Source organism: Brienomyrus brachyistius, chromosome 8, assembly GCF_023856365.1.
Source record: "Brienomyrus brachyistius isolate T26 chromosome 8, BBRACH_0.4, whole genome shotgun sequence".
NCBI lineage: Eukaryota > Metazoa > Chordata > Actinopteri > Osteoglossiformes > Mormyridae > Brienomyrus > Brienomyrus brachyistius.
Window position 1 is genome coordinate 5655606 of NC_064540.1, and position 21272 is coordinate 5676877.

Sequence of the window (21272 nt, forward strand, 5' to 3'; positions counted from 1 at the left end):
GGCACAGTTTTTCAGAATAATGAATATTTATTTAGTAGATGCTTTTCTCCAAAGCAAAGTACAATATAGGGGGAGGGTTAAACAATCCCCAGGAACTGGGGGTTAAGGGTCTTGCTCAGGGTCCAAAAAGAAAAATCATTTTGCCGATCCTGGGATGTGAACCAGCAACCTTCCCCTCACATGCACAGCATCCAAACCCGCTGAGCCACACACAGCAGACGTTGTTCTGAGAATCGTCACAAGGGTTGGTTTCATGATGGTGCCTGCAAGATGTGACCTTGCGGCTGGCGGCCGTGAATCAAACTGTCCGCCATCTTGCGACAGTCTCTGCAGGGTTTTTAAATGGCATCCCTTCATCCTCTCAGGCAGTACTGAGAACAGCGTGCTACAGAAGGAGCTTTGGCTATAGTTCATAGTCTACTTTGTAGCTGATAGTTCTTACAGCTAAGGAACTGGCTCAGAAGAGTGTAGCTCTCAACCAGCACCTCTCAGAGCAGGAACACTTCCTCGATGGCTCCGCAGCAGAACAGAGTCTTGCTTGGCAGCGTAGCCCCCGCTGTGCCGTCTGCCCGGAGCCCTGTTTCCTGAGGAGAGCTTTCGCTCTGTTTGCCGAACATGGGGAGTTAGCCGCCAGCATTAAAGATTTATACGGGCCTCCGGAGGTGGGATGTAAATAAGCCAGTTGCTATAGCGAGACATCGACGCACGTTCTGCAGCGAGATGGGAAAACGGAACCAGGGGGATGTCAATCATCCTGTCAGCATCCTTGAACCTGAAGACACTCCTGCCTTATGTTACGCAACAGGCGTGAAAGGGGTGCTAATTTAAAGGCAGCCCGACCGGCCAAGGCTGTAGCCATGGCCCCGATGCTGTAAAAAATGTGACAAGAAGATGAATAATTTATGGGGTCTAAGTACCATGCCTGTTGTCATTTACCTTTCACTGCTGTCTGTCAAATTCAGGGCGCAGGGTATATGAGCTAATTACTATAATCGGAATACATGATGCGTAAACACAAAGGCATAGATGTATAAATGAAAATGAGATTAGTGAAATGGCTTCCTTTGAGTCTCGTGTAGATGTTTTTATTCTAGAGATGTTTTGGAATAATCCACCCCCCCATCCATGGATTAATGGTTCGTTCCACCCCATGCCATAAAAAGAGGTCTTGTGAGGACGTTGCCTCTTGTACTTGCGTTGATCGTGAAGTCGGGGCTCCCCCTGAGGATTAACAAAGCCCTGGCAGATGTTGGGGCACGAGGCCTGTGATCCCCACGGCTGCCTGGCTCTGTACTCGGTGAAGCCGCGTCATCCCGCGCTTCGCTAAAGCAGAACGTTTAAATCCTGGATGCGCTCCACAAGGCTCTCCTGCTCGGCTTCTCGCTCTCTCTCCCTCCCTCTCCCCTTGGTGCCCGCCCCAGCACCTCCGTCTTCTTTGCTCTCCCTTTCATCAGGCATGGCTTGCGTAACCGTCTCCACTGCGAGCCACTGGGTACCATTTCTCCTGTTCCCCTTCACATGTCAGGACATGTGGCTCACCATTTTTAGGACCCCCACCCCCACCCACCGTCTTTGGTGCTGGATGTATTATGGGACACAAAAGCAGGTGAGGCAGAGATGGTCACCGATATATATGTTTTCCGAAAGTCATCCAAGTTTTGATCGAAGACACCAGCAACACGGGTCAGCTGATCGATCCGGCCCCCACCACGCCAGGCGTGTAGTGCTATTTTCTAAGCGTCTTTCTTCCCCCCACTCCCACTTCCCCCCAGAGACACTCCCAAAGGGCAGCATGGTAGCATTTCCCACAAGGCACTTGGGTTAGTCCGTGCCAGTGTTCGGCCATATCTGAGCTATTTGGCCATTGCTGTCATGCTACATCCCACGGGATGCTGATTTGATGCACGTTCGTTAGTTGGAATGAGTGTTTCTTCCAAACGGAAATCAAGTCTCAGCCTTTTCATGACATACTACAACGTAGCATTCTGCTGTCAGGTCAAATAAAATATAAATGTAGGTAATATGGCATGTTAGCAAGTGGCTAAAAATGCAGTTCCGCACAGCACATCACGAAACATTTGTATTTTCATACTGGTTCCAGCGTACTGCAGATGAAATCTGTCTCTCTTTTGATACCTGAAATGAACAGCCCTTCTTGAGTAAACTGCACCATCAGCCACCCTGATGACAGACAGAGCGCATGAGGGCTGGTGACCCATACGGAGCCTTTGCGCTCGTCTCGACCCGCAGCACCGCGATGTCGTAAGCAGGCGCTCTGTAAACTCCTTATCTCTCATTTCTGTTTATGCACCTCTGGTCAAACGCGGCCACCTGACCCTGAACACGGGGCCTGAAGGCAGCCAGAGGGCGGTACTCTAATCGCATGACGGGCTGGCGCCAGGTGGGCCAGGGCCTTGTCCTGACTCCTGCACACCCAACCAGATCAGTGCAGGGCTGGAGCTGTTATCGCTGACAGTTGCACGTCATTGACCAGTTGGTTGCCGGTCTGAATCCTGTCCTCGGCAAAATAATCACAACCGACTTCGTTGGGCCCTTGAGCAAGGCCCTTAACTCCCTGAGATAGTCCAGGGGTTCCTGATAAACGATCCCAAAGAAAAGCAAAACGAAGCTTCCGGATGCAGCTGTGCAAATGGCAAAATAATGCGCCGTTTCAGAAAAGCCCCAGCAAAGGTACATGCAGTGCGCATAACTGGCGATTTCCATTCAGAGGGAACGTGTGACTGATTGCATTAATGGGGCGGTCTGAGGGATGTGAGACAATGAGCTGGGCTTGCCTGAGCTCCACGACCACTGTGAAAGCCCTCTGATGGGACGTCTGTGTGGAGACTGGATGTAGGGGGGGGGGGGGCTCCTTTGTGCCACCCTTCCCTTGACTCAAGGCTTGCTTCCCGAGAAGTGCCGCATTATGCAAATAAGCTGATGGAATGATTAAACAGTCCGCGGGCGGCGTGGCAGCGGTAACGACATGCCTCCCTCTTTCAGCTTCTCACTTACCACTCCTACTGCTGAGAGGTCAGTAATTATTATTAGTATTAATGAAACGACAGTGTTATTAAACATAATGGTGTGACAGACCCTTGACTCTACTGCATCCTATTTATGCCTTTTTTAAATTACATTATAAAGACTGCGGAGGCCTGCCTGCTGTTTCTTCTGACGCTAGCAGAGATCCCAATGCACTGTGGATTGAGGCAGGGGTACGAAAAGGGGGCCACCTTGACAGAACAACCAGCAGGCTGAGCGGGCGGAGTGTGGCCCGGTGGGTTAGGATGCTGTGCCTGTGGATCGGAAGGTTGCTGGTGCAAATCCCAGGGTCGATACTCTGATTTCCCTTCTAATTCTGGTTTATTAAAATAAAAATTGTGGCGTTGGATAAATGGTGCAAAATAAATAATGTGTCATTTAACTAATTGATGGTGTACAGCCATTTTTACACCTCTCCTTTGTCAAAGCTCATTGTCTCTGTTTTCTGTAATGTTAGCACACTTGGACTGGAAGGGGGAGGGGGGTGGGCAGCCAGTTGACCTTGGACCCTCGTAAGATTTTTTTCTCCTTACTCTGGAATTTGTTTTGCTTTGTCTTCTGGCATTCTTACATTCTTTCCCTTTTCCCTGTTTCATGCACCATTCTGTATAAATAATGGGCAACGCTTTACATTAAGTGCGCCTTCGTAATGCATTCATAATGCATTCATAGAACATTCATAAGCAGCATGCAAGTACACCTCCACATCCTAACCTCCTTATACATCTTTAATATACATTAATAATATGCATTACATAATTATACAATTATAATGTTTGATATTGTTATATAATATTTGTTATAATGTCTATTATAACTGTTAAGGGATGTTAGGATGTAAATGTATACATGCATGATGTTTATGAATGTTTTATGAATACTTAATGAATACATTATGAAGGTGTACTGAACGTTTTATGAATGCAATATAAAAGCATTATGAAAGTGTAGTTAATGTAAAGCGTTACCAAACAATATAATAATAGACGGCAACACACTCCTGCCAGGTGCCATGGGCAACATGTTGTGAAATAAATGATATAAAAATAAATTGAATTTAAGAATGGGTGATTCCAGACTTTAAATGGGAGTGCCTGTATCTTACATACTCCACGTGAGAATTCTTGACATCCACAGGACCTGGAACAGCCTGCAGCTTTGGATTGTGGGTCTGACCAAAGCCGGGCAGATGGGGTATGAGAGCCACCGTACTCCCACCGTGGGGGACCCATGGACACCATTCTCCATAGCTTCACGGTTCATATGCTCCTTTTAATCAGAGGAGGTCCCAGCTCGGGTTTTGGAGGTTCCCTCTGTGTCCCACCTCAGGGCAGATGAATTGTTAACGTGCCAGACGTGAGATCTTGGGCAGAATTGATCCCTTGGGTGTGTTTAGAGGCGCCGAGGCTCAGAGGGGGCGGCGTATCTGAAGCTCGAGGGCATCTTGTAAAAGTCACCGACCATGTCGAATATCCCGGTCCCACAGCTGTCGACATGCAGTCCAGTAAGAAGCAATCCCTGGAGTCACATCCCTGTGATGTCCTCATAAAACAAGGGTTGGGGGGAGGGGGGGTCTCTGGAGATCAATGATTCAAGAGGGTCTCTTAACTCACAGGGACTTTTTTTATCACGATGAATAGCATGTGAAGATGTGTAAATAATTAACGACTCCAGAAAGTCCCCGTTTCATCATTTCTTCGGATCATTTTGTTGCTAGACTGTGCGATTCCAAGATAAACCGTCCGGCCAGAGTGTTAACAGCAGCCCAGAAGGGACAACTAGTGCATAAATATATCAGCTGATGGGGAACATGGGGAGTCTGCTTTCTGCAGGCGACGGCACCCTGCATTAAAAAAGATAGGTCTGTCAAAATCAGCTTGTTAATCGTTGTGATTAATTTAAAATAAGGCGTTATGATAAATTAACACAATTAACGATGTCATAGCAAAGTGCATTATGGGGCAACCAGATAAACCACATAAATGATTGCAAGAGACACTTTTCTGTACTGTTGTCATTCATGGCCTGCTACATTCTACATTATTGTACATTCATTTGGTGATTGATCTTACATTTAAATGCGCATTGATTAAAGTTTTAAATCATGATTAATCGTGATTAATTCATTGCAAAATGTGTGATTAATTATTTAATTGTTTTAAATCAATTGACAGCCCTAACAAAATATACAGCGGTACCTTGGAACATGAACTTAATTCCAGAGGGCTGGTTGAGTTGCAATTTGGTCGAGGTCCAAATTGAATTCCCCCATAAGAAATAATATAAATGCATTTAATCCGTTCCAGACCACCAAATTATTTCCTATTTAAACCTATCTACCTACCTAACTAATGATAAAAAGCATTAACAATCAATATAAAACTAATACACGCATGAAAAAGCACACATACAAAAGCAATGAACATGAAATGAATGACAATTTTTGAGCACTTTACCTGTATTGATGTGAGCTGATAGAAATTTGGAAGTGGGAGGTAGAGAGAAGGAGGGATGGGGGGGGGTGGTTATTGTTTGGAAAAGGAGACACGTCTTGATCCGTACAAGCTTTAGTCTGTTGTTTTGTCGGGTTCCAAGTTTTCGGTCGAGTTACAGCTAGATTTTTCTCAACTGACCCATTTGAGGTCCAAGTCGACCCATACAACTTTTAGCAGGAACGGTCAAGTTCCAACATTTTCGGTCAAGTCGAAAAAAAAATCGACCGACCTGTTCAAAGTCCGATTTGGTAGAGTTAAGAGGCATTTCAGTTCCAAGGTTCTACTGTATTATGTAAAACAGGAAAACCGAGAAGATGCCTCAGAAAGTGGACGTGACCCAGCCTGCGCAAACGAGGACATCAAGGTCTAAAAGAACCTTGGCTTGTAAACCCCCTCAGAGTCTCCTCCATGTCTATCTGCCCTATCTGAGATCCGGTACCTGCTTTGCCGCTTCCTGTTTTGTGCTGGAGAGAGCTCACCTATCGGTTGTTGACAATGTCCATCCATCCATCCATCCATCCATCCCTCCTTCCATCCATTCTTCATCTACCGCTTTTCCGGGTCGGGTCGCGGGGGCAGCAGTCTAAGCAGGGAAATCCAGACTTCGCTCTCCCCGGCCACTTTGTCCAGCTCCTCCGGGGGAATCCCGAGGCGTTCCCAGGCCAGCCGAGAGACATAGTCTCTCCAGCGTGTCCTGGGTCTTCCCCGGGGCCTCCTCCCAGTGGGACATGCCCAGAACACCTCACCAGGGAGGTGTCCAGGAGGCATCCTAAGCAGATGCCCGAGCCACCTCATCTGGCTCCTCTCGATGCAGAGGAGCAGCAGCTCTACTCTGAGTCCCTCCCGAATGACCGAGCTCCTCACCCTAACTCTAAGGGAGAGCACAGCCACCCTGTGGAGAAAACTCATTTCGGCCGCTTGTATTCTTAACCTCGTTGTTTCAGTTACTATCCAGAGCTCATGATCATAGGTGAGGGTAGGAACGTAGATGGACTGGTAAATCGAGAGCTTCACCTTTTGGCTCAGCTCCTTCTTCACCATGACAGACCGATCCAGCGCCCACATCACTGCTGATGCCACACCAGTGTTGACAATGTCCATGCCAATATTTGCATGAGTCAAGACTAAAGGCCTATGATAATATTAAACACAGTTGATATTATTGGAATGTCAAGATGAGAAAAAGACTGACTTAAGACAGCCATCCTGACCAATTTACACCAAACAATCGCTATGACAGGAGCAAGCCACAACTCTAGCAAAATTATTATGATTTTACTCTGACACTAGAAAGTTTGGTTTAAAGCTAGTGTAAGACAAATTTATCTTGTGTGAAAGGTGTGTGTAGCTCTTAGTCCTGTACTGCTTACACTTGGCCATTCATTGGAGGCTCAGTCTAGCCGACTGCTTGACAGCAGGTATGTTTGTAATGTGCTATTTGCCTCACTTGTGTGTTGTCTTGGACAGAAGCATTTGCTAAAAAAAAGTAAAGCAAAAATACTGCAGATGACCAAATCGGAACTCACTCTATATACAACATACAGAAAGTCAGTAGGATCAGGGGGTCAGTAACAGGCAGCAAAAAGGCAACCAGGAAGAAAACAGGAGATCTAATTTACAACTAAAAGAAAATAATAATAATGTAGGCCTCATTCCACTTAGATATGGCAGACAAGGAAAATGATTCGAGGATGTGATCATATGGACATTTAAAGAAGCCAGAATTTGAAATTCTGAAAACATAAAGCTGTTTTATCTTCAGTAGGTTTCTCTATAGAAGGCATAGTTTGAGCTTCAAATGTGTTATGACTAACTGATTATAGATATTTAAACTTCAATTAACTAAACACGGCATGATCGGATGAGTCTGATTTGGCGGAGCAGAGGCGTATCAGCTCAGTGATCCCCTTTGTGTAACATTATTGGGTCCCTTTGAAGACTTAATGTCCGTTTAGCGGCAATTTATTGGCCCGTTAGCATAACAGTCGGACAGAGATTAGCGTGTTAATGGCTGCGGTTTAGCTTTTATTGCCAACTCCCGACTCCTTTGTACACCGTGCTCATGAGAAACATTCATCTTTGTATTCATTTCAAATGCAGGTATGTCTGTTTGGGAAGCACAAAGCTGACGATTGCGATGTTATCTAGGATGCTGCAGTGAGTTAGCATTAGCAGGAACGACTTTGCGGTGGTGGCTTAGTGGGTTAGCATGCTGTGCTTGTGATCAGAAAGTCACTGATTCAAATCCTGTTGTTATTTCACTGCGAAGCCCTTAACCCCAGCTGTCCTGACTCTGCTTTCTCAGTTGTACGTTCCATTGGATAAAAGTACCTAATAAATAAATGTATTAACCACAGAGGGAACTTTTCTGCCATATGGTGGGACCAGTATCATTTCCCAACTTAATGTACACAATGAAAATACTGCAAAATCAGGATGTCAGGCCACAGCTGCATAAACTTCATACGAACTTCGCATTGTGTTGAACACCTCTTAGGGTGTTGCTTCTTCCTTCCTCCGTGCGTCGGGCTCTACAGCATGCAGCAGTCCTCTCTTATCCAGGAGGGATGTGTTCCAAACCCCACAGACGATGCCTGAAACAGTGGATGGTACTGAACCCTATATATAATGTGTTTTTTACTACTACATACCTATGATAAAGCTTATATTACAAATTATAGACAATAAGAGATTAACAATAATGACTAATGATAAAACAGAACCAATATTTTATTTTTAAAAAAGAGTTACATGATCACAAGCACTGCGAAACCATGACGCCCATTATGATAACTATGTGACTAACGGACGGGCAGAGTATACAGCATAGACACACTGGATAAAGGGATGATTCACATCCTGGGGGGGGCGGCACAAGATTTCATCACGCTACTCAAAACGACATGGAATTTAAAACTTCTGAATGGGGTATTTCTGGAATTTTCCATTTAATATTTTCAGACCACTGTTGACCGCAGGTGAAACTGTGGAAAGCGAATCCGCCGATTGGGGGTACAACTGACTGTACAAGTGAGGCATGGGGGGGGGGGGGGGGGGCGGTCAGACAGCAGGGTCGGCCAGCATCCAGCACCCTGGGAGCACTTTGGGTTAGGGGCGGTGTGTAGCCTTGAGAGATAGGGATCCGTGCCTGTGTCAGGATGGTCATTGGTTCAAATCCTAGTAATATCGTTACTATCGTGGCTGAACCTGCCCTCTGACGCTCACTTGTACCTCAGTTTAGACAAAAGCACCTCCTAAATGAATGTAAGTTAAGGGCAATGCTCAAAGGCCCAGTGGCGATACAATAATTCCATCAGCCACGTCTTTATAAAGGTTATGTAACATGATACTACACTGACACGCTCAGCTACGGCAGAGATTTGGATGGTAAAATGTAGTTATGCATTAATCATAATTCCCTGCCTGCCTGTGGGGAAAGGAGAGATGTGGTCGGTAATCCACTATAACGCAACATGAAGATAAGTACAATTATATTTTAGAGGTTTTTTTTAAAAAAAATCTGGTTGCACTTTCAACCAGCCATTCAACCTTTTAATTTTGTGCACTTAAAAGAGTGTTTGGTGCAACTAGCAATGCAATTGTTTCATACTACCATTGCAGGTCTAAATCAGACTTAAAAGTAAAGTGCATGGAATTATCCTCAGGTTTATATCCATCCATCCATCCATCCATCAATTTCCCCTACATGTTTGTGTTATGGGGTCTGGGCTAACCCAGGATGGGGTGCCAACCTGTCATGGGATTGGTAATGCACACTGATTTCCTCCCACATTCCAGAATAGTGCATCATGTGACTCTAAAACGGCCCTTGGTCTGCACTGGTTACACATGCAGGGTGTCTCACTGCTTGCCTGCATGGATATAAACTCTCTCGTCCCGAACCCAGTAGTAGCCTATGAAAGGACTTTTATATGCTATTTGCACAAATAAATGAGAATTTTTCCATTTACTCCACATAAGACACATGTCGTATGTATGTGACTGAGGGCCTTACTGAAGGACCCAATGGCTATATAAATACTCTGTCAGCAACAGGATCTGAACCAACATCCTTCTGGGTCCAGGCACAGATTCCTATCCCATTCAACTATAAACCACCCATTTTCTGCATGGATTAACTGCGTAAACCATGAACACCTCATGCTTCACTCAGTTTTTTTCTGTTGAACAATCCAACAGGCTTTCCGAGTCCAGGTAGCAGTTGCACTTGTAGGTCATTTGTTTAGGAAATAGTGAGGTATGCCCCAGTACCGTCTTATGTGGACCCTTTAAAAATAGAAATACGAATCGCTGAGTTTTCATGGATACTCCAACTGTGAATATAGATGGGAAAGAACATTCGATTGTACGAATATTTTTGCCTCATCTGCTTGAGTCATCTGGTCCAGGTTTATTTTTAGGGTATAGATAATGTCTAACGGCCAGACTAATGCACAAGCAGGCACTGAGGACTTACAGGAGGCATATGGCATTATATATTATCAGCACTTCCATGCACTTCATCCGCTATACAGATCTTTTTCAATCTGATTGTCTTCTTTGTGGTGACCTTATTATGAAGAAAACACGTCCACAGTCTCTCAGCCCCACAATTTGTTCTGCTTTTCAGGAGGTCATAGTGACATAAAGGACAAGCCCTGATGTCAGCTACAACAGTAGTAATGACATCAAAACTGTGGCACACCAATGATAAGGTCAGGACTGGCCCTTAGATCATCAGTATATCTGGGCCCTTCCTGAGCCTGAATGGCTGTTCCAGAAGGGCAATCGTGTTGATGAAACCTCTCCCAATGGTAGGGCCTAGGATCTACGGTTACATGGTAAACATGGGCCATGAATCCATCCTCCCTATCCTTTTCTTCACCATCCCTCAATAAATATTGAGTTTTGTCCATCCACTGGTTATTGAAATGTTTCTTCCCAGTCAAGGGTGTAGAACAATTTGGTAAGGTCTCATGTAGCGATGACCACCGGTCCTGATGTATGGTGAGATGACCAGGTCATAAGGAAATTGTTCTCTGAATCTGCCATCTAGGTAGATATTGCTTCTAAAACGTGCTAATGGCTGGGTGTCGGTGAGTGCTCCGAAACGTCTTGCCAAAGGGCCGCTTTCATTGCTACGTTTTCGTGACAGAATGGCAAGAGGCTCAAATCTATACTGCCAGAATCAGATCAGTTATTCTCAAAGCACAGGTCAGTACTTCAGGCTAAGGGCCTTACAGAAAATTATTTATTAGATTATGTTTATAGGTTATACTTATTCATAAGCATTACTTTGATACAAATCAATTAGAAAAAGAGGCACTAAGTAAGATAGTTAATTATATTGTGCTGCACTTGCTGTCCTAATGGAGTAAAACAATTTACCAAATGCTGATACTCTGGTACACAAGGTCCTAAGGGATTATTTTTGGCCATAGGTTAGAAAGAGAAATATAGGAGAAATATTCTGACTCCAGCATTTAAATTCCTCGGGAGAGGTCTTTTGTAACTTCCTATCATTTATTTCACATAAACAGAAGCTAAGCCATTGGACAATAACACTTTTTAAAGCAATCTGGCAAATGGAAGCAAAGATCACAACATGCCTGAAATTCTGCAGTTGCGCAAGCTACTGTAAATCAGACTATAGCGCGTGCGCTCCATCCTGCGGTAAAGTGCTGCATTGCAACTTAGAGGCGCTTATCTAAACGGAAGCAGGGACGAAAAAGACCTCATCTGAGCGATCATTAAACTTTGAAATCAAAACACAAGAACAAGACTTAAAATGACCATTATGGAAAATTAGCGACAACTGTTACCAATTTAGTGTAAATTTTGCTCATGTAAGTGAATACTGTAAATGAACTTTTGCTCACATAAATGAAACCTGGGATTTCTGTATTTATATCATTCAGTGGGTTAGCAGCAATTAAAACAACCATGCAAAAATGACACCGACATATCCTCAGAAACTGCATCTGCGACATTCTGCTGCTCATTTTGACCTCTGAATTCGTCAAAACTATTTGTACCCTGGGACTTTGAGTCCATTAGCTGCATATTTTCTTTTAAAGGAAGGTCTAAGGACTACAAGTCCCATAGTGCAAACCACGAATCGCTCTCCTGTTTGTTTCCCTGGTCACAGAACATGGCGGCGTGGTAGAACGACTATACATCGCAAATACCCTGCTCTGATTTAGTTAAGGTAAGTTTGTGGTTTTGTCCCATTTATACTATATCACATTATAAAATTTATCCGGAGATTATGGATTGCTAGAAGCAAAATACACGCAAATTGCAGGTTTACCAGTTGTGTCCATAAGCATGCTGACCTAGCTGCAGTTGCGCTGGGATTGTAGCCGATTCGTTTTATGCTTCATTTTTTTGTTTATTTGTAATTAGAAATAAGAAGACCACGTAGACACACGTCTGTGTAGTTAAAGCAATAGGCAGTTGATCTGGCTAACATTAAAGCTGATTTAGAACTACATTTTAACTATCTATTTTTTTGGGACGGGAGTTAGAAAAACAGCTGATTTTGCAGGTCAGTTTTCATATTTATAATTGTCTTAGATCAACAACTGTGTACGGTTTGGCTGGTTAGTCCCTGTCAGGTTAACATTATAACTTTTTTGAAAAGCGGGTTTTGTTTCCTATAAGAAAAGTGAATGTCTGTGTATTCTTATCCAGGGACTGTCGGCCGACGTGATGCGAATCCACTCAATATGCTGGTGTTCGTTTCTCCTGATGCGATCAGAAATGTTTGGAGGTCTCGGTTGTCTTTGCGATGCCAGCTGTCATTGAGTCTTGAGAATCTTATGCACTGCTCTTGTGTGCAATATGTGTGTATGAGATTCTCACAGTTTTTGTATTTATGTCGGTTCACAGATGGCTGGTGACTCCTTAGACAAAAAAGATGCGGATCCCTCGGGGGCTAAGGAGAGGGAGAGAAAACGCAGCCGCTCTCGGTCCCGCGACCGCGAGCGAAAGGGCTCTCCTGGCAAAGAGCGCAAGCGCCACCGCTCCCGAGAGCGGAAGAGGTCACGCAGCCGCTCCAAGTCCGCGGACAGGTGCGTACCGTGTCATCTTTCCATGCAAAGGTTTGGAGAACGTGACCATATGATGCACCTTTACCATAATGTGTTTCAAACAACGAAATCCTGCTTTATTTGCCATGTGCACAAGTACAGATACATTGGAATGCTTCTTTTCGTTTTTATGGCAACCATGGGCCATTTCAACTGAGGTCAGGACCAGCTAGCTTCCCATTACAAACACAGACCTCACCCCCTAACTACCTGGCACAGTGTGAAGGATCCTCCAATGCAGTCAGATACTTAGCAAAATAGTGTTTGTTCAAGCGATTAGGTGATTTACAGCAGGTAGCATGTTATATGTCCCTAGTCAGTGCTTTATTCCACCGGAATTTTCCTGTGAGTCTAACAGCCTTTTCTTTCGTGATTTCTGTTTTTCAGAGATCGGCGGCAGAAGGACAAGGAGAGGGACAAGCAGCGAGACAGGGAGATGGACAGAGACAGGAATCGCAAGGACAGGGACCGGGAGAAGGACAGCCACCGGCGGGACAAGGACCGCAGCCGGAAAACCAGGTACACATCTCCGCATCTCATGCCAGAAATCCAGATAGGCCTTTCTGGCTCTCACGTAGGACCTATAGCCCCAAAGAACAGCACCTAAATACGGGTCTCGTTTCCACACGCCTGGGTACAGCACATCCCCCAAATCGAAGGAGATCAGAATAAAGAGGGAGAAGGATGTGAAAAGGGAAGAGGAGGAAGAGGAGGACAAAAAGAAGAAAGAAAAGGTACATGGGTTCCTCGCCCCACTGCAATGTCACCATCCTGCCAGACTCCGGACGCCCCCATCCACCCCCATCCACTACATACATCTGCTGCTCCTTTCTTTGCAGGTCCAGCCTCTGTCTTTGGAGGAGCTTCTGGCCAAGAAAAAAGCTGAGGAGGAGGCAGAGGCGAAGGTGAGGAGGCCGCACTGGTGCACCTGGTCTGCTTCTGCTTGATAGCTGGGAGAGAGAAGCTGTAACCAGATGGTTGTTGGGTCAAGACCTAGGGAGTCTTAGTATAGAGTCATTCAGCATGTCGCATGCTGTTTAACCCAAGTTGCTCTGGGGAAAATTCCCGATGGATATATATAAGCAGCATTTGTTATTTTAGCGTGCATGATTTTGTATGGTGCCTTTACTTTTTAAAATGGTTTATCCTCCATTCGGTCCCTCTCTACTTCCCCCCGCAGCCTAAGTTTCTGTCCAAAGCAGAGCGAGAGGCAGAGGCCATTCGAAGAAGGGAACAGGAGACAGAGGAGCGACGTAGGCTCTTGGACGAGGAGAGGAAGAAGAGGAGAGTCTTCCAGGACATCGGGAGGAAGATGCTTGGTGAGATTAACCGGTGAAATGAATAAATGTGACGACTCGTGGCGCCTGTCTCCAAACTAATCGTGTTTAATTCGGACTAATGGGTTTTTATTAGCGAGTGTGTGTTAAGTTGAAATCGGTGTTCAGCGCAGATGTTGTGTGTGTGTGTCCAGAGGACCCGCAGGAGCGTGAGCGCCGAGAACGTCGGGAGCGCATGGAGAGGGAGAACAACGGCATGGAGGACGATGACAGCCGGCAGAAGATCCGCGAGGAGAAGGACAAGGGGAAGGAGCTGCAGGCGATCAAGGTTCACATGCAGGACGGAGTTACAGCGTGATGCTTAAAACGGGAGCTTGTGGTGTGACTGAGGCAGCCATGCTTTAAAAACTGCTCAACACTTTAGCCATTTTTCAGAGATTTAGGAAGATCTTCAGGCTTTATTTTCGGGCGATCAGGATCCTGATTTATGGGGTGTCCGGCCGCTGCGTGGCCTCCGGCCACCAGATGGCGTTCTGCGTTTAGCCTCCGCGTGGCATTCAGCCGCCATGGAACATTCACTGGTGCCCTCACGTTCTGCCCACTCCTCCACCAGGAGCGCTACCTTGGGGGAATAAAGAAGCGGCGGCGGACGCGGCACCTCAACGACAGGAAGTTTGTGTTTGAGTGGGACGCCTCCGAAGACACATCCATCGATTACAACCCCCTGTGAGTCCCACGGGGCCCGTGCCCCGCGCGTCGGGGGGTGAGACGAGCCGTCTGTCCGGGCCTGGGCTCACGGCGAGGTGTGACGGTGCCCCCCCCCCCCCCCCCACACCCAGGTACAAAGAGAAACACCAGGTGCAGCTCTACGGCCGTGGCTTCATCGCGGGCATCGACCTCAAGCAGCAGAAGAGGGACCAGTCTCGCTTCTACGGGGACCTGATGGAGAAGAGGCGCACCATGGAGGAGAAGGAGCAGGAGGAGTGAGTTAGGGTGCCAGCCAGAGATGGGGGGGGGGGGGTGGCATGATGGATGATGGTGGTTACAGCTCAACGTCTGGTTTGTGTCCCATGACACCTAAACTGGAACTGTTCAGTAATTCGACACATCGTTTTGTTTCCTGGTGATTGAGCAGATTGTTAATGGGTAGGGTGACAAGGGCTGGGATCCTGGTGGCTTATTGGTCCAGAGGTATGATTCTCTCTTTGGGATCAAGTCTCTCTCGGCTCGTCTGTCTCTCTGCTCATCTTTCTTTGTCTTTTACTTGTCTGTCTGTCTTTCGGTCTTTGTTTCTCTGCCTGTCTGTCTTTCTGTCTGTCTTTCTGCACCCATATGTCTATCTTTTGATTTCTGTCTGTTTCTCTCCCCATCTCTCACTCATTGCTCGTCTCTCTGTCTCTGCCTGTCTGTCTTTCGATCTCTGCTCACTTGTCTCTGCCTGTCTGTGCACAGCTTTACACCATGGGTATTATTTGTTAACATTGAAAACCCATTGTTGTCAAGGTTTGCAATGATCGGGAAATGCATTAGTGCAGTGCTTCTCAACTTGGACCTTGGAAACTCCCAGACAGTCCACATTTTTGTTCCCTCAGAGAGATGGTACATTTTAGCGAGCAGCTCTTGTTTTCCCCCTTCAGGCTCAGGCTGAAGAAAATGCGTAAGAAGGAGGCCAAGCAGCGCTGGGATGACCGGCACTGGTCTCAGAAGAAGCTGGAGGAGATGACCGACAGGGACTGGAGGATCTTCAGAGAGGACTACAGCATCACCACCAAAGGCGGCAAGATTCCCAACCCCATCCGCAACTGGAAGGAGTACACACTGCCGCCACACATCCTGGAGGTCATCGACAAGTGCGGTTACAAGGTGACATGGCCCGTCTCCATTACGCCGGGCCCCCCAGGAATGCCTGGGTGCCCGATCCACTCAGGCTGCTGTCTTGCGGAATTTTTCTGGTGGGGGAAATAATATGACCGGGCTCTCAGCTTGGGTTATTTTTTGATGATTTTTATCTGCACTTTTGTTACCTGTTTTATGTTTGCAGGCTTCTTGTTATTGTTGCTTTGCATGCATCAGTCTCAGCACCAGCCTTAAATATTATATCTCCCCCCCCCCGTTCAGGAACCCACCCCCATCCAAAGGCAGGCCATTCCTATTGGTCTTCAGAACAGAGACATCATTGGCGTGGCTGAGACTGGCAGTGGTAAAACCGCAGCCTTCCTCATCCCCCTGCTGGTGTGGATCACCACCCTGCCCAAGATCGACAGGTGAGGCGGGAGCCTGCGCATTCTCTGGGGTCCGTCGTGTACTGGGGAGGTGGGCGTCGGGACCTCAGCTGCTGCCGCTCCCATTCCCCTGCCCAGGCTCGAGGATTCGGACCAGGGCCCCTATGCGGTGATCCTGGCACCCACGCGTGAGCTGGCGCAGCAGATTGAGGAGGAGACGATCAAGTTCGGCAAGCCGCTTGGCATCCGGACAGTGGCGGTGATCGGCGGGATCTCGCGAGAGGACCAGGGCTTCAGGCTGAGGATGGGCTGCGAGGTACGTAGGGGGGCTGGGTGATGCGACGATATTATCAGTAATCGACGATATTGGATAATTAACTAGGTGTTGATATATGGCTGTGACTAACAAGAGATTATTGCCTTTTGTCTGGGAAGTAGGATTAGGCTACACCAGTGTCTCCCAATCCGGTCCTTAGGGAGCCACAGCCGGTCCATGTTTTTGGTCTCTTTGGGCTCCCCGCCAGACAGTCTACATTTCTGTTAGGGAGCTCGGAGGAAGCAAAAAAGCGCAGACTGTTTGTGGGTCCCCAAGGACCAGATTGGGAAGCTCTGGTCTGCACAGAAAGCAAGGTGTCCAGCCTTCTACTGCTTCAAAAACACATGGGTATTGTAGGTCAGCGTTTCAGTAGCATTGCACCTTCCAGTAATAGTGTGTGTTCCACTCTTATAAGTTGGGAAGTTCACATCACCAACTTCTCTTGTCCAGTCAGCTGCCAGAATGCCGGCCACTGTAGAGCAACTTCCTAGTGAGAATTTCAAGCTTCCCAACTTACGTGGATGGTCGAACAAGACAGGCACTTAAAACTGTTAGTTACTGTTCAGGATAAGGACATTGCTGACAGCCTCGATAGCTTAGTTATGAATTCCTCCTTTGTAGCTCCTCACATTATGAGAGGGAGTGGTCTTCACAGGCTATAGCCAGAACTCGAGATAAAAAAAAAAAATAATAATTATCACTGACAAATTTTAAATGAATCCCTGAAAATACTCGTCCTCCGTTTTCGTACTCATTTCCTACACCACCCCCCACCCCTATACCCAGCTTATTGTTGGGGTGCTGACGCCATGACCAATCATATGCGTTCTGTATGCATCTAAACAAACAGAAACATACCTTGACTGAATGTTTCTCTGTCTTCTATCAAACTCCGATATTAACATCTACCCCGATCCTTTTAAATTGAAATGTATACTTTTTTCAGATATCACTAAGTGTGTAAGCGGGTCTTGCCTTCTGCTTCGTCCAGTTTATGGATGGCATTTCTGCATTTACTGAAATGGAATTTCTCTGAACCGATATATCTCGATGTGTGGTTTTGATGCATTAGCTGGCAGAATAGGATGGTAATTGGAACATAATTAGTAGTTGGTAATTAGAATTGGAAGAAGGCTGTTTTTATTGCAGGGTAGGAACGGAGCGTGGAGTTTATATAAGCAGGTACAGCACGAGGCATAAGTGAGCTTAGCGGCTGCTTGGGGCCAAGCAGCCACCAGGGGGCATCCTATCTGATCAGAATGTGTAGGGGGGGTCACAAATGATGACTAGGGGACCCCAAATGGGTTAAGGCCGACCTGGTTATATGGTTACATCTGGATCATATTCGGGATGGATTGTGTTTCCCGCCAGATCGTGATCGCTACTCCTGGTCGTCTGATTGATGTCTTGGAGAACCGGTACCTAGTGCTCGGCCGCTGCACATACGTGGTCCTAGACGAGGCCGATCGCATGATTGACATGGGTTTCGAGCCGGACGTGCAGAAGATTTTGGAATACATCCCCGTCACAAACCAGAAGCCGGACACGGACGAGGCCGAGGACCCAGAGAAGATGCTGATGAACTTTGAATCTGGGAAGAACAAGTATAGGCAGGTGAGCGAAAAGAGAACCGTTGGCTCTGGTCCTGCAAAGATCAAGGGCTATACGAGACCGTAAAGGCTTTTCAGTGACTAGTTAATGTTGATTAACTTAAGGAAGAATAATTGCTATTCGTTAGCAACAAACGGGTTTAGAAAACACCTTTAGTGAGTGAATCATTTTTCCCTTCAGACCGTCATGTTCACAGCCACCATGCCTCCAGCCGTGGAACGTTTAGCCAGAAGTTACCTGCGGCGCCCTGCTGTGGTCTACATCGGTTCTGCAGGCAAGCCCCACGAGAGAGTGGAGCAGAAGGTCCTGCTCATGTCAGAGGGCGAGAAGAGGTGAGGGCCCTGTCCACCGGTTCCATGAGCTCTGACACTCGTGTCACATGTGCGCCGAGTCCTTCACTGCCTTGCAACTCTTGTGGTTCTCTTTATAACCATTTGCTTCTCGCCTTTATAGGAAGAAGTTGTTGGATGTCCTCGCTCGGGGCTTCGAGCCCCCGATCATCATTTTCGTCAACCAGAAGAAGGGTTGCGACGTCTTGGCCAAGTCCCTGGAGAAGATGGGGGTAAGAAGAATGCGGAGGAATGCAATTTGTTTCTGTACTAAATTTGAAAAGATTCATTGACCTCCTGTCTGCTTTGAACTGTACTGTACTGGAATGTTCTGTTCTAATGGCACTCTGCCCCTCTCTCCCTCCCGCAGTACAATGCCTGCACACTTCACGGTGGCAAGGGCCAGGAGCAGAGAGAGTTTGCTCTCTCCAACCTCAAGGCCGGTGCCAAGGACATCCTAGTGGCCACGGATGTTGCTGGCAGAGGTATCGACATCCAGGACGTATCTATGGTCGTCAACTACGACATGGCCAAGAACATAGAGGGTGAGTCTGCCTGCCTTTGCTTTGTGACACCTGTTGGATTGTTTGGTCGAGTTCCCCTTCCTTCATACATTTGTTTGTTTGGTTTGTTAGTATATATGTATGTATGTCTGTCTGTCTGTTTGATTTGCGTTACCTAAGAGCAACAAAACTGGCCCAGACACTTTCCCTACTAATACTCAGTTGTAGTTCCTTATGGTCACCCGTAAATGTAAACGGCTGAATGATCTGCAGAAGCTAGCAGGTTCGAGAAGTGTCCTGAGAACAGGACCAGTGTTTATTTCGCTAACACAAAATGTTCCATTGCTGAAAGCAAAATGGTAATAAAATATACAAACTTTATAAATGTTGCAGATAGCTATGGTGAAACGTCCTGACACTCTTGTCAGATGAGATGGAGATGTCAGGAAGCAATGAATTTGAAACTAACCCAATCATAAGTGGTATCTTTAATTGGTGTTGATTTGTAGTTGCACATGATTGGAAAATGTCGATCTGTAGGGAATAATATCTTGTCGTTCCTGACATCGTCCTCGTTCTCCTTTCTCCAGACTACATCCATCGTATTGGCCGTACGGGTCGTGCGGGGAAGAGTGGCGTCGCCGTGACCTTCCTGACCAAGGAGGACTCGTCGGTCTTCTACGACCTGAAGCAGGCCATCCTGGAGAGCCCCGTGTCCACCTGCCCCCCCGAGCTGAGCAACCACCCCGACGCCCAGCACAAACCCGGCACCATCCTCACCAAGAAGAGGCGGGAGGAGACCATCTTCGCGTGAGGGTCTGCCTCCGCATGGCCCCTGGGTCCACCCGCCCACCTCGCTCTTCCCCGCCTCCCATTGGTTTGCCTTCATCCATTTCCGTCTTTAGTTTTAAAATCACAGTCTTCACGTTTTCCCAGGTTTTCCCTCGTGTGTTTTTATGGGAAACCCACTGCTTTTGCCTGGTGGTGCCACCTGACACCAGCCCATTCGGCCTGCTGGCTCCCCCTGCTGGTTACTCGGGACCGTGCATCTGACTGGGTTCATTCTTGCAAATCAGCAGGGATTTTTTTTTGTTGTTCTTGCAGGATGTTTTTGAGGAGGGAGGGGCAACGAAATGCCAATTTATCAAGGTTTTCCTTGGAAATAATATTTTCTGTATATTTTTTTTTAAATGCCAGTTCATTTAAGTTGTTTTGTAGTGTTGTGAAAAGGGTACAGCTGTAAACCTGAATGCAATTAAAAAGTCCCATTAAAACTGGAACATGCTAGTTACCCCCTTCAGTAAATCAGTCTTTAATTACAGTCAGACGTAATATGTCTTGTGAAATGTGTCCATCTTTTAAATAAATCTCCCCCCCCTTTTGCCATTGGTTTGTATTTTTTGGAGAGCCCTGCTGACTCAGAGGTAGCTGCTCGTCTTTGGATGCACTGGGTGAGTGTGGAATCGACTGTGCTGCACTCCAGATATTATACAGTACAGCGTAACATGGTGAGCTCTTGTCGGTGGTCTAATCCCCTGGAGTGGTATTAGGTTAATGAAACTAGGTTTATGATGGTAATTAAAACAGAATTCATTTTAATATAACGTTTAAAATGTAATAACTCAATGTATAAGATGCCCCTTCTATTCACAGTTGTCTCGTGGCTTTGAACACGAATCAAAAGCAAACGAAAAAGACCGCCCGCGTGGTATTCATGGACGGGTGGTCCTGCTTTCCAGCTGTTTCTATTTAGAATCATGTTTGAAGTCTTTTTAGTGGTATGACAGAATGGGGTTGTCCTTTTGTTACCAGCATGTTTTATTTTCATGAATAATGCGATAATGCATCAAAGTACGTCGTACCAAGAGCATTTTAAAAGGTGATGGATGTCTGGTTCATGGTGCCTCACACCATGCAAACACTTCTGAATGTGGCTGGGTCACAAATACGGGCACACATCATTGTCAAGGTAATGTTCTTATTGTAAAGTGACTAACAGACAATAAAACCAAAATCGAATGTTAGTCTGCAATCTCTGAATTTAAAGGGTTAAAACTGAGACGTGCTTCTTGCATAGGTATTGAGTAAGTAAAGCCGTGCTCCAGTATCTCAACATCTATAAGTGTAGAAGGTTGCCTTACTGAGGATACCATGAGTATACCTATGAGTATACCTTATGTATACCTTTTTCCATGCTATTGTTTTTGCATGGACAGGCTGCCCCCCCCCCCCCCCCATTGGATTAAAACCCAGTATTTGCGGGGATTTTTTGTCAGATGGAGGATTGGGGGGTGAAGGGGTCAGTATTCTAAAGAAGTTATGTGTATGTGTATGTGTAGGGGTTAAATACAGTAAAGGGACCTCAAACAAGGATTTCAAAAGC

General features: G+C 46.4%; 1 protein-coding gene across 1 annotated transcript; it reads left to right on the forward strand.

Annotated features, from left to right (window-relative positions):
• Positions 1 to 11626: 11626 nt before the first annotated feature.
• Positions 11627 to 20271, forward strand: ddx23 (DEAD (Asp-Glu-Ala-Asp) box polypeptide 23). Its single transcript, XM_049023119.1, has 17 exons — positions 11627 to 11748; positions 12432 to 12613; positions 13019 to 13150; positions 13272 to 13365; positions 13471 to 13536; positions 13812 to 13950; positions 14103 to 14236; positions 14522 to 14634; positions 14748 to 14891; positions 15546 to 15771; positions 16027 to 16172; positions 16269 to 16446; positions 17818 to 18060; positions 18238 to 18389; positions 18511 to 18619; positions 18757 to 18931; positions 19480 to 20271. The coding sequence occupies exons 2-17, from the start codon at positions 12432 to 12434 to the stop codon at positions 19701 to 19703; spliced, it is 2457 nt and encodes an 818-aa protein (XP_048879076.1). The 5' UTR covers positions 11627 to 11748; the 3' UTR covers positions 19704 to 20271.
• The last annotated feature ends 1001 nt before the right edge of the window (positions 20272 to 21272 follow it).